Raw genomic sequence first — 16,371 nt, 5'->3', positions numbered from 1 at the left:
AACAGTAATAATAATACATCAGAAAAAAAAGGAAAAAAGAGAGACATGGAAAATTGGGGATCAAGAGAGGTAGAAAAAGAGAAGTGATTTGTATGAAAAGATAGAGAAAAAGATAGGGATCAAGAAAGAGAGAGAAAGAGACAGATGGGAAAAGAGGGAGAGAGTGAGAGCAAGTGAGTGAGCAGCATCATAGCAAACAAAGAGATTAAGTGGTAATTAACAGCAACACATAATTGCCTACTCCAGTCTTTGCTACTCAGGTTTTGATATTTATATATGCATTTATTGAGCAGAAAGTATAAAAAAAAGTTGAAAAACAAAATATTACAACAATTATGTAGTTATTTACTGTGTAAATGCACAAAACCCCTTGACCAAACGTATTAAACGACATACAAAAAAGAATAAAAAAACTCAACCACTGAAAAATAAAAGAGTAAGAGTAGCAATACGGACGGTATTAGCGGTACTTGAATATTTTTAAATTATGAAAAAGCAATAAGAAGAAAAAATAACACCTGTATTATATATACCCTATAAAAACAGTGAAAGAGATAAGTTTCATTTAACCTATTTGTGAATCAGGTATTTTTAAGCTTTGGCCCCCGAATCTTGAAGAGTAATAGCTATAACATCCTTCACACGTGTGCTTAACCAGATTTAAAATAGCCATTATGGCTTTGGGCAAATCAGGGTTGCTTATAAAAGAAAAACTAGCTATTATTGGTATTGATTACTCCTAGTCACTGATGTTTAGCTAAGCAAGCATGTGAATTGGCCGGAAAGGACGGAGGTATATCTAGGGTTTTCAGCGCCCAGGAATAATATTGCCCCCCCCCCATAGGCACTCTTCCAGAAGATCATAGCACTGACGAAGAAAACATCTGAGTTTGGTACCCTATCAGAGGTGGCACCCCGGGACAGCCGTCCCCTTCCCACATAACTACGTGACTGTTAAAATATACACGTCTTGTTTTTTAGACAACCTTCTGATTTAAAGAAAATGTGGACCGATTGATGTATTTTAAATTTCAATGTTGAGTAAATAATCGTATTTTGTGCCAACATTATGACTACGAGTTGGCTTTGATAGTAAGATATCAAAGACTATATATAGCAAAGAAGGGCAATATCACAATATGACGGTGCCGGTAGCTGCTTATCTATAAGCGTCATTCTAAGTTTGGTAAGGTGAAAACTGATGGAGGTGAAAGTTGATTGCGCCTTTACAATGAAAATGTGAGGCTATAGTAAAGAAAGTTTGTGTTATTCTTTCTTCCATTCCTTTTCTTTGGTTTGTAACATGAGTTTGATTGAGTATTTAAAACTTTTGTCCAGAAAGCAATTATCTACTCTACGCTATCAAAAAGCAGTCAGTTAAACACTTATATAGCACTAAATTTGCACTTTCATAAATTATACACTTCAGTCATATTGATACCTGAGAATAAACTTGTGCGCATAGAAAACGGGTAAAATTAGGAAACTAGGCCTTCAACATCTTTTTGACACATCCGACCCTGTGTCCCATTAAATATCTTCTGAAAAAAATGCCTAGGGGCTTAATAAGATCTTAAAACAGACGGCCTCAAAATTTAGAATCGGTAAAAACATTTTTTTTAATGCAGGCTACGCTGAATGTAGGGTAATTGTAAATTTCATGGATGTCAGAGAATGTGGATACTTGTTGACTACTGATTATATAACAGCAACGCTGTTATATAATCTGTTATATAATAGATGTTATATGCTGTTTGGAAGAGTGGGGCACTCATTTCAATTATTGATACCTGATAATCCCTTCTAATTAAACATCTTCCAATTATAGAATCCATTTCTTTTGGGGGAGAAGGGGACGGGAGGACTTCTAAGTAAAAGGTGTTCATCTATTGAGAGTGGAGGTCTTAAATGTTTGTAAACTGTCAGAAATTATCTGGCATAAAGAAGGAAAATGGAGCAATTATCTGCCATGCAAGAATGGAGCATAAGCCATTTTAAGTTCAAAAATAGCTCAGTCACCCTTGGTTTGTAAACTCGATAGGTATCAAAGATGATGGATATGAAAACCCTGGGGAATAAAAATCTAGGCAATAAGGACAAAGCATGCACAGGGGGGAATGAGTTCTGTAGTCTTTCCCTAAATTCGATATTTCTAGAATTCTCTCTATAAATTCTAAACTTTTTCTATAAACTATTTATTTTTCGTGTTAGTTTGTAACGAGATTGGTCATTAACCAGAATCTTCATATTTATTTAGCTTTATAAAAATAAATGAAAGTTTAAAAGTCAAATTTTGTCACATGGTCACGAATTCAGTTTCGTCTTTTGCTTCCTCTTTAAAATTAAGAAAACATTTCCTTTTTTTATTGCAGCCAATATGTGAAAATAAATTTGAAAAAAAAAATAAAAATAAGTTTTAAAGAATAAAAAGTAAACTCATCTAGAAAAACACCCCTAATGATCCCCTAAAAGAGATGAGAACAAACAGATTAGCCAATCGATACAAGTAATTTAGTTTAAAAACTGCATATTATAAAGATCAAAAGTTCATTCTGAAACAGCCTATGAAGCCATTTCTTTATATTCTTTTAATGATCCAGTCAAGATCATTTTTTTTACTTTTAAGGGCTGGGCACACGTAGCTGATTTCGGGAACCGATTTAGCATCAGTGGACAAACGATAGCGGCAAGAAAATTTGTTGAAAGAAAAATTTATTACGCAAGATTTTCAAAAAAAAAATCATGGACAACAAATAGTCAACTGGAATTTATTAATAGTTGCATAATTGATCTAAGCTTAATTTTCAGTTTAGTTCACAGCTCAGTAGCGGGGCCTTTCACCACAGACAGCTCTGGCTGACTGTTTATTTGTATCTCTATTTTTTTTGTGATGACCGTGATGAAAATCGGCGCTGATTTGTAAATCGGCGCCGAAAACTAGAAACGTTTTCAACCTCAAATCGACGCTGATTTCTTTTAAAATCGGCGCTGATTTGGAAATCAGTTCCCGAAATCAGCTACGTGTGCCCAGCCCTTTATTTCTTACATGTCCCAATGCAAACAATATAAGGAAAGGGTCCCATATAAGCACTAAACAGTTATACTAGAAAAGCCTACATCAGCCCTGTGTTTTGTAACATTAGTTCCGAAATAGAAGTAGGCTTGGTTCCTTTAACCATCTGATATGTACTAATAAAGAGACCAACGAAGGATGCATAGAGTGAAGGAGACTTTCACCGGCAATTCTAGCCAAGGCCGTACCCAGGATTTTTTTCGAAGGGGGTTTTACTCAAAGATTTTTGTTGGGGGGGGGGGGTTACACCAAAAATCTCAATAAAAGCATACAAAATTTGTTTATATCCAGTTAAACAGCTTTGACACAAATCAAAGTTGAAGCATTTCAGACAACGATATCTAAACGAAAAAATGAATACTTCTTAAAATCTCAGACAAAACATATCAGACATATCCACCAAATAATATTGAAAAACTACAGCGGTAATTTACCTTGATTTCTTCTCAGACAACGGTTTCAATAGTAAACTTAATCAAGGTTTGTTTTTGTGCATTTCCTCCAAAGTGAAGAATTGTTTTTGCATGTATTTCAGCCTAAATATAACTTTCAGAAAAATGGGAACTAATTAAGTTTCTTGGATTAACTAAATTTCTTAGAGTTGGTAGCTTTTCCTTTTTATTTTTCTTTTTTTTCTTTTTTTTCAAAAACAAAGCGCCGAATACATGCATTATTTCGTTAATTCCACATTATGTTGTACATTTATCTTCACAGATTTTTAGCAGTGACCATCAATTGCATTACAGGTAAAAAGAAATAGATATTGTGTACATTCGATGTCATTATTATAGGTGGCTTCGTATTTAATAATATTTTCGTCACAATCAAAATACGAGAATAAAGTGAAAGAGGCAGGGAAAGAGGCGAGACGACAGGCACTTTCACAATGTAAATGTTTTTTTCGGAGGGGTTTTCGGAGGAAGTTTACACAAAAAAACCTCAAAAAACGCATACAAAATTTGTTTATATCCATTTTTGTTGGATTTTAAGAGTCACCCAAACATTTCGAGGGGGGTTCAAACCCCCTTAGACCCCCTCTGGGTACGGCCTTGATTCCAGCAGAGCTTTCCTACATAAAAACATATATCTGGCAATTCACTTTTTTAGGCATTCAAATTCAATGAAACATACACCTGAATGCCACTCTTGAGCTCAAATGACATATATAGTGGAAAAGTGGGTTCCGAATTGGTAGATTTTGAAATCCTAGACGAAGAGCTCCAACCTCTAGACTTGGGTGGTTAGGAGAAACTTGTTGCAGTCAAGCACTGGATTTTCCATGAAAATAGAAGTACAGGGATATTGGTGTGTGGATAGACAAGTATCGAACTGGAGATGAACCTAAATGCCACTTTAAGCTTACTAAGGTCTAAGGTCCTGATGACTCATATTGCAGCAATTAAGACTGTAATAGATTATTACATAATCTATATTTGGGTATCCCAATTCAACTTTTTTCAACGCTACAGATTTCTCCTAGCCTAATATGTAGTATTTTTACGCAAAAATACCTCAAAACCATTTTGTCTCATTTTGAGGCTGAATATTAGCTATTTCCCGTCAGGAAAAAAGTTGCGATTGCTTTCTTGCTCTGGAAAAATGTAGACTTTTTGTTTTTAATCTTATTGCATAGATAGTGTGATAATTTGAAATGAAAGTTTTGTTGTTTTGTTTATGAATCAGAGTATCAGGATTCTATATTTGTTTATACAAAAATGAATTTAAATCAATTATGAGATATCACTTTTTAGAAAAAAAGAACCAGAAATGTAGAACAGTTGAAGCTAATATTGAATGGTGATTACTGAAAAAGTTGTCATTTTAGATTATTGAATTGAATCTATTGCTGAATTTAAATTATATAGTTGAAACTAAATTATAAATTATCTGATTGTCAATAACTATTATTATCGTCATTATTGTAGCTATTTTCATTTGCTAAAATATGCAATTATTAAGTGATTATTGAACTGTTATGATTCAAATTACTTTAATTAACGTTATTTTATATTATTGAACTGAAATTATTATTTAACTGAAATTAAAGGTGATTTTTAGTCATTGTCAATACATATCGTTATCGGCATTACGGAAACTGTTTTTATTAGCTTAAATATGCAACTGTCAAAGACCACTGATTATTACAGGCAGCTACTAGCCTTACTTATTACAGACATTACTGATCACAGGCAGCTGATTCATCAAGATTTGGTTTCGGAAAAAGGGTAACTAATTTTGTGAGGTATGGGCTTAAATATTTAGGATTTTAATTTTTGGTCATTTATGTTAAAATTGTATTTTCACACACAACCTACAGTAGCCAAAAAAAAGATATATTCGGTTTTTCTAGTTTTACAGTATATGATTCTCCTGAAAAAAAGTTGAAACCTCTACAAAAGCTGAAAATGCCAATTTTGTATATTAGTTTTTAAATAAGTCCGAACTTAAAATTGAATGTGCTTGTCGAAAAGGCAAAATGTGACCTTTTTTATTATTTTTTATTCACTTCAGCGCTGCGATTTAATCAAAGACGAACTTTGTATCTCAATACAATTTCTCTTTTTAATGTATTTTCTTCTTGTATTTACATTAATGCATAAACTTTTCTTAAAAGGATTTTCCTATGCCTGATAATGTTGTTGAAATGAGGATTTTGACCACAGCGATGTTAATTCATGAAACATAGGGGGAGGGGGCAAAAAGTATTTTTCAAAATCTAATTTATATCAAATTTTATATTTATCAATGTAAACACATCCCATTTTTTTACAAAATGGAAGGGAGGGAGGGCCAAAAATCCATCCCCAAACACTTTGACTTCACTATTTTTCAGAAGTAATCCACTAGCAGCATTAGAATCGGAGAAATATATAATTGACTATGATATAGTCAAGTATATAGGACAAACGTAATTTTACCTTGGTAATTGTGCATTTTGGGGCTGACTGTCCTTAAGAATTTATTTCTGATAAGTTAGCAGGAATATTATTAATAGTTGAGAGGTTAGAAACGCGTAAGTAAGCCACTCGCTGCATATGTTCAATTTCATCTTCTGTAAACGGGTTTATGCAGAAATACACATAAAATCCTATTGCTACGCACATAACCAATACTAAATTTAAGTTAAGCACAACTTTTTCCCATCTGCTCTGTATGTTTCTCTGAAGTAATACCGGATTCCGTGAACCTTGCTGTTCCCTTCGCTCTTTAGCGCCATCTGTTTCAAAAAGCCAATGGTTCACTTGTTGCAAGATAGATGGCTTATCTTCTTCAAACCGTGCAGGGTCTGAAAAGATTATAAAGTAAGAAAAAAGAACGGAATAAAAAATAACTATTAAAAGTTTGTATTAAATGGGAATTCAAGGCAATATCTAACTCGCAATGACGGATATGATATATTTGAATCCAACCGATAGAGTTCATCTCCACATTATCCTGATTTTAATAAAATGTTTAGGGGAAAAGCGATTAAAAGAAGAGGGGGAAAGGGAGATTGAAACTGAAAGAGGGAGAGAGAGAAATAAGGAATGAGAGATAGAGTGACAAGAAGGAGGGTTATTCCCCCTGAATCCTCTTTCGTTGTACGTATACAAACGGTGTGTTTAAATTCTCAATAAAATATGCAATTGGTTTTTTAAGTAAAAGCAACAAGTCGACGTCGTTATCTAAGTTCCAAAATGTGATTAAAATATCTCCAGGAAAATTTTTTTGCTAAAAAAGAAAGCATTCTTTTGTATACCTTTTTACAATAGTAAAAAACTTTAAAAAAAATTCTTCGCGTGCTGACCAAAGGTCTGCGTTGCACAGGTACCGATTTCCTTATTCAATGCCTTCGGCCGGAAGTTCAATGCGTGGTTGGGGGGCCAATCATCCAACCCTTCTCGTGCTTTTCCCCCAGATTTCTCCAGGTACCCATTTAAAGCTGGGTCGACTCTGGCTGAGCTGACAGGGTCACACCATTGACCCCTGTTCCAAACCAAATAACCAGCGACACCAGGACTCAAAGCCCTGACCTCAGGATTTGACCTTTGCAAACATAGGTCAGTAAAATCATGGGTAACTCCAAATAGAATAAAAAAATCCAGTGGCTGAATGAATATTAATTCCATGCGTGAAATTTAAATTTTGACAGCAAAATATACCTTTGTTTCTCTAAATATCCTTATATCAAAAATAAATTCCATTTGTCTGTTTCTTAAGAATACAGTCTAATACCTCATCCCCTCTCTATACGTCTCTCATATATTTTTGTTGTTGTTGCATTTTGTTACAATAAGCAAGAAAAATTTGGTTCAATATTTCTGCAAACAATATTCATTTTTTTATATACTTCCTTCTGTTTCTTTTAGATAAAAAGTATATGAAGAGAAAACAGCCCTTTGCAAACATATTGGAAAAAAATACGAAATTTACTTGTGCATTTACTTTAACTACGTGGTTTTGTCGAATGAAAAATCTTTTCTTTTTCATATTTTTAGTCTGATTAGAGCTACGAGAGAACAAAATACTCGCCCTCAGATTGTTTTCTAGTTTGAGGGAAATTATTTTTAGAGCGTACTAGGAAAAACAACAGAGGCCAAATTCTACAGAATTTTGCGGTCTGGTATCGCCGTTAAGTAAGAGACACACTATATCTAACTGGAATCACTAGATGAAAGTGATAGAATAAATAGCAAAACCAAGCAAGACTTTATCCTTTTTCAGTGTCTATGGCGACATCATGGAGCTCTAGGAATCCAACAGACAACTGTAAAAATGGTAATCAATCATTAAGGTTTATCACTAAAGAGGTGGAAAAAGAATATAAATTTCGATTTTCTTTTTGGGAGGATGAAGAGTAAACACGTGTTTGGATTGTTTATTTTGTGCTGCGCATTTGTCAATACTGTGCTGCCTGGCTTTTTTGACTTACAAGAAAACTGTTATTGTTATTCACTTCAAAAAAACATGTTTTTAAAGCAAAGTGAAGCTTGACTACCGAAGCGAAATTTAACTTATGTGAGAACTTGATAGATGAAGCATATAACACAAGTATCTCTATTCTTTACCTCCCAAAGTTTCAATCAAATAACCTTAGCTGATCCTGATATATTGTAGATACGCCGTTTCGGAAGCCTAGTTTGACATAGCGTCTTTATATATAGTTCAACCTTCCCTTTATAATTCTCTGAATGTTTGAACTTAATACATCTTGTTATTCCTGAGGTATTGCAGATACGCCCTTTAGACAATTTGGATACCCACAATCTTCTATTTAGCTCAGGATGCCACTCTGTATTCCCTGAAAGTTTTAACATAATTCCCTTAAACTTTTCTGTGATATTGTGGATACACCCTTTGGACAACCTGGATGCACAATGCATCTTTGGTACAGTTCAACACTCTGTTAGCGTTTGCTGTAAATTCCACTTTAAGAACCTTACCAACTCCTGAGATATTGTAGGTATGTTCTTTTAGCCTGAGTCCACAAAGCGTCTCTTGATTTAGTCCAACATCCCGCCCTTCAGAATTCCCTGAATTTTCTACTTTATGCCCTTGGCCGTTCCCAAGATATTGCAGATAGGGGGGCACATAACCTTTGATAGCCTGGAGGCAAATAGTTCCTTTAAGTTTGGCTTAACACCCCCCTTAACATATTCTGATAGTCCCTACTAAAACAATTCTAAGCAGTGTCTATGATAATCTCTATAATATTCATAACATATTCCATAATATTCACCCTTATGATATGGATTTTTTTTTCCAAAATTATTAGCAAAACCCTGCGTTTTAGCCTCAGGGGAGAATTCCACACAGATTTCAAAAACTACTTGTCAAAAATTGTACCTTGTTTTAGTTCGATCATTTTTACCCAAAAAGCTCAGTGAAGTAAAGGTGTTATTTATTTATGTTTTTATGTACATTTTGGTCGCATCGTTATTGATTTTAAACTTTTATTTTGAGAAAACTTGATATTTTATTTATTTCTAAGAAAAAAGCTATTAAGCTATAATAACAAAACACTATCCACTATATAACTCTTAGAATAAAGTTTCTTAGAGTACTCCTACTGAATTTTCACAATATTATTTAACAGCACAATAAACATATTACGAGTATACTAGCTAGAAGCCGTCCCGATCTTTTTGAAGTGATGAACGGAGACAGGTGATACGGTCGGTAACATGATGGGTGAGTGTGAAGGATTGAATGAGTTCTAAAGAAAGCGTAAGGAGCTTTTAGATTTGATGAAAAATAGCTGGCAAATATAGTAAGAGATGAGTGTTTTATGAGTATAGAATGATCTTTGGCTAGGATGAATTCTCATTAATTCTTTTGTTACGTAGAGTTTTTACGTACTTGATTTTATGTTAGTTACAATTTTGTTTGTAACGCTCTAGCCCTGGTGATTTTAGAATTTATATGCTCAAGCAGAAAGGGTAGGATGCATAGACTTGGAGTAGCACTCATAATGATTAAGGAAGCCGTTGAGCCTTGTTTAGGTGGGTAGGGTATTAATAATAGAATGCTAGTTGCTCATTTTGTGACTAAAAAGTGCAGAGTATCAGTTATAGTGGCATATGCCCAAGTAAAACCGACTGATGGATATAGTAGTGACTCAGATGGACTTAACTCACAACTTCAGAGGAGGGGCTTGTACAAGTATTATATGAGTGATAGATCATATGAAAATAAGAGGAATGTAAAGAAAATGAAGAAACATTAAAACGTGAATTGAGGAAGTGTGAAATGAGGGCAATGAATCGAACTGCTGAAAATTTGGAGGATGCAGCCAGAAAGCAAAATAGTACAATATTGTAGTGGCATGTTACTAAATTGAGAGGGAATTTTCAATCTGTACTTCTCTCAGTTAAAGATAGCAACGGGGTCAAGATTATTAATAAGGGAAGAGTTAAAGAGAGATGGGCAGAACATATTGAGAATGTGCTAAACCGTGATGGAGTTACAGGAAAAGATAGAGAAAAGAATGAAAAACTTTGTGACACTTTGTGAAGGAACATATGTTTTATTAGGAAAAATTATTGACAGAACTAAAAGGATTAAAAAACAAAAAGGCCCCAAATTGGGGCTGTTAGGTACGAGGGTCACCACTTATTGGTGTAAAAAAAGCGCAAAAATGTTGCTATGCCACTTAATAAAGGGGAAAACTCCTTGACGGCCCAAATATTAGTGGGATGCCCGCGCGTATCCTAACAGCTCCGTATCTATCACATATCCCAGTATCTAATATACAATACACACCGCCTTAGGCCGCGATAACACAAACGAATTGTCAAACAGTCAATTGTAAGGCCAGCGATTCCCGCCCTGGTTTACTGATAGTATTCCTAACTGTGTCCTAGGAGTATACCATGGATAAAAATTCACAATTATATAGTATAAAAAAATCTTACTGTATTCAGTCACGCTTATAAAAGAACTCAAACGGAAATAAAAATTACACTTCTAATTTTCCCCCAAGTCGCTCATCCGGCCGCGTGCCTGCGATGGGTGGTAGGTGGATTTTTCCAGCCAATCCAAAGGCTTACTAATTACTGCCATACTTCAAATGAATCGGCTTTATGCCCCTTCTTACACCGACAATTCGGACCAAACCTCTTCTCTGAAAGTAGTTTTTCAACTATGGCGAATGATCCCTAACTGCACAATCACAGCCTCGTGGTTTGTTTAACCAACTAAGCAATTAAAGAAGGAAAGAAAAAATGGTGCAGCCAAAATTAAGGGAAAATCAATAATTATTATTGGGGGAAAGAGAATAATTAAGGGACCAAAAGAAAAGAATCTGGGAAGGGCATTTATCTGAAACAAAAGGAGCCAAAGGTCCCAACACCCCAGGTGATGATTGTGTGTTAAATGAGTTTTTTAAATATGGTGGTTAGGAAATTAGAGATAAATTACAGAAGATTGTGAGTATGATTTTTGGAATAGGGGAAGTACCAAGTGATTTTAGGAAAACTCTAATTAAACCCCTCTATAAGAGAACTGATAAGACTGAGTGTGGTAATTATAGAAGCGTTAGCTTGGTTTCTGTAGGAAGAAAATTACTCATTACAATGACACTTTTTAGACTTAGAGATGCTGTAGATAAGGTCTTAGAGGAGATTATTGTGGTTCTAGGAAAGGAAGTGGATTCATCTTCCAAGTGTTTTCTCTTAGATTATCAGTTGAGAAGTGCCCGAGTCATCAAAGACCTTTAGTCCTCAGTTTTATAGATTATGAGGAAGCGTTTAATCAGCTGATTGAAGAGCTTTAGAAAAGGTCCTATCCTTTTGTAGAATACCAGATAAATATATTAAAGCGATTAGTGTCGTATATGAGAAAAACACTACTGTTGTTAAGGTAGGGAATGATGTAAGTAGCTCTTTTCGTATTAAGTCAGGAGTTAAGCATGGTTGTGTTCAATCCCCATTTATAAGGATTATTTTAATAAAATTTATCCTAAGGAGCATAGCAAAGAGAATTGGAGAACGCAAACAATTGGGGAAATAAAACCCTCCTGGACTTAGATTATGCTGATGATAAAAGCATCCCAAATGAAAATGTTAGCAAAATGACTGAATTTTCACATATTTTGAGAGTTCTATCTGCAAGAATAGGTTTGAAAACTAATGTTAAGAAGACTAAATCACTAAAACTAGGAATAGTGTTGTAACTGGTAAAATTGGTAACGGTAAAATTGGGTATTTTACGTATTTTACTGTAATTTTACGGACCCCCGTAAACATGGGCTTTTTATCAATTTTACATAATTTACGTATTTTACGTAAATTCCGTATTTTACCTATTTTACCGGTATTTTACGTATTTTACCAGTATCTTTCATATTTTACTAATATATTTTACAACACTTTGTAATTTTCAGAGCACAAAAGCTCGAAGAGGCTAGCGGAAAAAGATTTAATATGATTTTGTTTTGTGTATAGCTGTGACCCCTGGTTGAATTAAATAAAACAAAATAAGTTGTTTTTTTTTAACTGAAAGTAAGGAGCTACATTAAAACTTAAAACGAACAGAAATTATTCCGTACATGAAAGGGACTGTCCCGACGTTGAGGAGGGGACAGCCCCTTTCATATATGGAATAATATCTATTAGTTTCAAGTTTTAATGCCGCTCCTTACTTTCAGTTAAAAAAACTTGTTTTTTTTATTTAATTTCTGAACATTTTTGAATTAATGCAGGTTTTGATTTTGGCTCACTGTACATGAATAATTAAAATAAAATTTGCTTATTAATTTTACTTTTTTGGTTAAATCGCTTTCTCAAAAGTAGCTTAATTTTATTTACGAACGTTTTTGTTAGTAATAAATATACGTAACTTATGAATTAACTTACGTAACGAAACTCTATATTCGTAGATTTTTGATACGTATATTAGGGTACTTACGCCCTAATCATTACCTTGCTCTTTATGCTTAAGTTCAAATTTTGTTCCAATTCTTTAAAAATGACCCTTTAATCACAAAGACCGTTAATTAGAATAAATAGCTCTTATGAAACTACTAAAAAAAACTTTAGCCTAAAGAGCGAGGTATTGACTATGGGGCAAACCCAATCATATACGTAATAATTTTTGTTCGTTTCAAGTTTTGATGTTGCTCCTTACAATCAGTAGAAAAACTTTTTTTTTTTTATTTAATTTATGATCATTTTTTTCAAATAATGCTGGGAAATCCGGCACCCCCTTCATAGCAATGTCCCTTCCCAGATGAAAACTTCCTCCATGGAAAGATCTTCCCACGTAACTCCCAACCCACCCTCTCCCCCACACTACCAGAAAGGTCTAAAAACACACTACCCCTAAAAACGTCTGAGTGCTTCCCAATAACCAATACTTTATGTAAACATTGGGCAAAATTCATAACTTGCAGCCCTTCCCCCGGAAACTCTGGGCGATTAAGTCATCCTCAAAGACATAGTTCTTATATTCTTTGACCATGCCGAACAAAATGGCTATCTCAAAATTTTGATTGGGTGACTTTGGGAAAAAATGAGCTTGGGAGGGGGCCTACTTGCCCTCCATTTTTTGATCACTTAAAACGGGCACTAGAACTTTTAATTCCTATTCGATTGAGCCCCCGATATTCTAGGACCACTGGGTCTATACGATCACCCCTGAGGGAAAAAAAACAAATAAACACGCATCCGTGATCTTTCTTCTGGCAAAAAATATACAAAAATTCCACATTTTTGTAGATAGGAGCTTGAAACCTCTACAATAGGGTTCTCTGATACGCTGAATCTGACGGTCTGATTTTCATTAAGGTTCTATAGCTTTTAGAGGGTGCTTCCTGCTTTTTTCGAAAAGCAGGCAAATTTTCTTAGGCACGTAACTCTTGATAGATAGAACTAAACTTGATGAAACTTATATATTTGAAATCAGCATAAAAATCCGATTCGTTTGAAATATCTATTGGTATCAAAATTAGAGTTTCGTTTTTTAGAGTTTCGGTTACTATTGAGCCGGGTCGTTCCTTCTTACAGTTCGCTACCACGAACTATTTGAAAGACGGTCTGCCTGACTTAGATCTCTTGTTATCAGAACGATTAGAGGAAATGAAATTTGAAAAACAAGAAAAAAAATAATAAAATTAAATAGCCGAGACAAATAAGGGTAATGTCAGCCAACGGACAAAAAAGAAGCCAAAATGAAAGAGGCAAATATTTCGTCAAGGACTTCCGCCCAGCTGTCTTCAGTGCTTAAAAAAAAAGGAAAACTAATCTTTTACTATAATTAAGTCTAAATTAATCTTTTACTCTAAATTAATTCTAACTGAGCAGAAGAAAGGCTGAATCAAACAAACCAAAAAACCAAGCCATAATAAATGAAAGACTATTCACCCATTAGATTAGGTAAGAAATCTCTGCTTAGTGATTTACTAGGCTTGTCTACTGACCTAATTTTCATTAAAAGTGGGGTCCGATGATCCTAATTTAAACTAAAGAAATTTTTAATTTGAATCCTTTAATTTTAAGTTATTGTAAGTAGGGTTTATAGGAATATCTCCAGTATCTCTATGTAAAGTAAGGTCTATTTATGGATTTTTTTTTTTTAATTTTAATTACCTCCTAAAAGAGTGTGGGATGCCATTTGCTTCAAATATTAAAGTTACCTCATCAAAAAGAACTACATGATCTGGATTTTCAACAATGTGGAGGGCCCAAGCAGAACCAATATCCTCTTTTTTATTTCAAATATCGCATCTCAGAGTAATCTTGTATTCATGGCGTCTTTTCCCCGGAGTTTAACTCCCCCTGGAAAATACCCCCTAGGAAAATTCCCCTCTATTTTACCCTATGATAATTCCAGGATTTTCATTAGAAGGGAAATTGAAATATCTCCTCTCTCCTTTTTAAGTCAAGGGCAATCATATTGCATTGCCTGTAGTAAAGGTAAAGACCCATAAGGGTTCAATGTATTAATAATAGTTCATTAATTTTTTCCCCAGAGGCACTTCATGTGGAAGGGGTGGTCGAATAAGCTTTGGAGGGGGTCAGTCAATTGGAAATCGAAAGTTTCAGTGGAAGTTCAGTGAAGTTCCAGAATCTTCAGATAAATACAGAATTAGCTCTCAGGGAGAGACGATGGGAGAGTGGAGGTAGAAACTGATGCATAATCCTCAGGGTTGTATCCTACACTTTTGTTTAAGGATGAGGGGGCTTTGGAACAGGCAAGGTCATCTGAATCAGAATCTAAGTCTGAAGGAGAGGAGCTAGATTTGCAAGCAAATACTGTTGACAGTATTTACTTAGTGACATTATTTACTTAGTGACATTATTTACTTAGTGACATTATTTACTTAGTGACAGTATTTACTTAGTGACAGTATTTACTTAGTGACAGTATTTACTTAGTTGACAGTATTTACTTAGTGACATTATTTACTTAGTGACATTATTTACTTAGTGACATTATTTACTTAGTGACATTATTTACTTAGTGACATTATTTACTTAGTGACAGTATTTACTTAGTGACAGTATTTACTTAGTGACAGTATTTACTTAGTGACAGTATTTACTTAGTTGACAGTATTTACTTAGTGACATTATTTACTTAGTTGACATTATTTACTTAGTGACAGTATTTACTTAGTGACAGTATTTACTTAGTGACAGTATTTACTTAGTGACAGTATTTACTTAGTTGACAGTATTTACTTAGTGACATTATTTACTTAGTGACATTATTTACTTAGTGACAGTATTTACTTAGTGACAGTATTTACTTAGTTGACAGTATATACTTAGTGACTGTGAAAGCGACTGAATGTTCTGCTCTTATTATCCAGTGCTTATTCAATCAAAGTCATCAAAGTGCTATAAACCTCTTTTTTTAAATGTATTCGGTACTTTTATAAATAAATGAAAAATAACATCTAAAGGATACGAGGAATGTGGCTGAATACGGCTATTTAAATATGCAACGCTGAGGGTAACATTTCTTAGGTTTAAATGTAGAAAACAAAATTACTAATATGATTTTACCCCCAGATAATGGCAAATTTGATTTATTTTATTTTTTTTTTTCATTTTTTTTACAAGATGGATGTCCGAAATCAGGTTTTGTCCAATTGCTGAGGTATTACCCTAGGCATAAGACTACAAAAGAAATAAACTAGACAGTTAATTAAATCGATGAAACTCAAGATGAAGGAGCATTACCTTTTTTAAGCCTAGGAAAATCATAAACATTAAAAAATTTCATTAAAAGCTGTAATTGATGCTTAAGAAGAAATTCTCGACTGGTCTTCTAGCTACAGGACAACTCTAAAACACCAAATTTACCTTGTATTTCCTAGGGTTCTAGGCGTTTACCCCCCCGCGACTACCCCACTCCCCCTAGAAAATACCTCCTGCGGAAAAAAACCTTCCCACGGAAAATACCCCCCCCCCCCACAGAAAATACCCCCCTCACCCGGAAAATACCCCCATGGAAAATATCCCCCTGTAAATACCCCCAGAAAACACGGGGAATTTCTTACGGGGAAATACATTCTTAGACCACACTGGCTATATGGCCGAACCTATTTGCATATCTAATGAAAACCGAAATTGTAGAACAGCTAAAATTATTGCAAGACGAAAGATCCTTGCACGATCATCTTGGTAAATTCATTTTCATTGATTCCTGCCTGGTTTTTATTCAGTGTCTGTTCTGTCTTTGTATAGTAAACTTCGAAAGGTTAGATTTTCGTTTTTTTTGTCTTTTTTTCTTTTTGTTTAGCACTGAGGACGACTTGGCGGAGGTCCTTGTCGAAATATTTGCTTATATTTTGTCATCTTCATGGTTCGCTG

The 16,371-nt window shown here is 34.3% G+C and overlaps 1 protein-coding gene across 1 annotated transcript in view; it reads right to left on the bottom strand.

The window, feature by feature from the left end:
- Positions 1 to 267: 267 nt before the first annotated feature.
- LOC148943464 (sodium/myo-inositol cotransporter-like) overlaps positions 268 to 16,371 on the bottom strand; it is a 48,961-nt gene continuing 32,857 nt past the window's right edge. Inside the window, exon 7 of the mRNA XM_089101143.1 lies at positions 268 to 6,359. Within this exon, the coding sequence (XP_088957269.1) occupies positions 6,025 to 6,359 (335 nt within the window). The 3' untranslated portion in view covers positions 268 to 6,024. The remainder of the gene's footprint in view (positions 6,360 to 16,371) is intronic.

The sequence above is a fragment of the Artemia sp. Qi Xiang Cuo genome, chromosome 15 (genome assembly GCF_049724085.1).
Source record: "Artemia sp. Qi Xiang Cuo chromosome 15, ASM4972408v1, whole genome shotgun sequence".
NCBI classification, from domain to species: domain Eukaryota; kingdom Metazoa; phylum Arthropoda; class Branchiopoda; order Anostraca; family Artemiidae; genus Artemia; species Artemia sp. Qi Xiang Cuo.
This window is presented reverse-complemented; position numbering and strand designations above follow the sequence as displayed.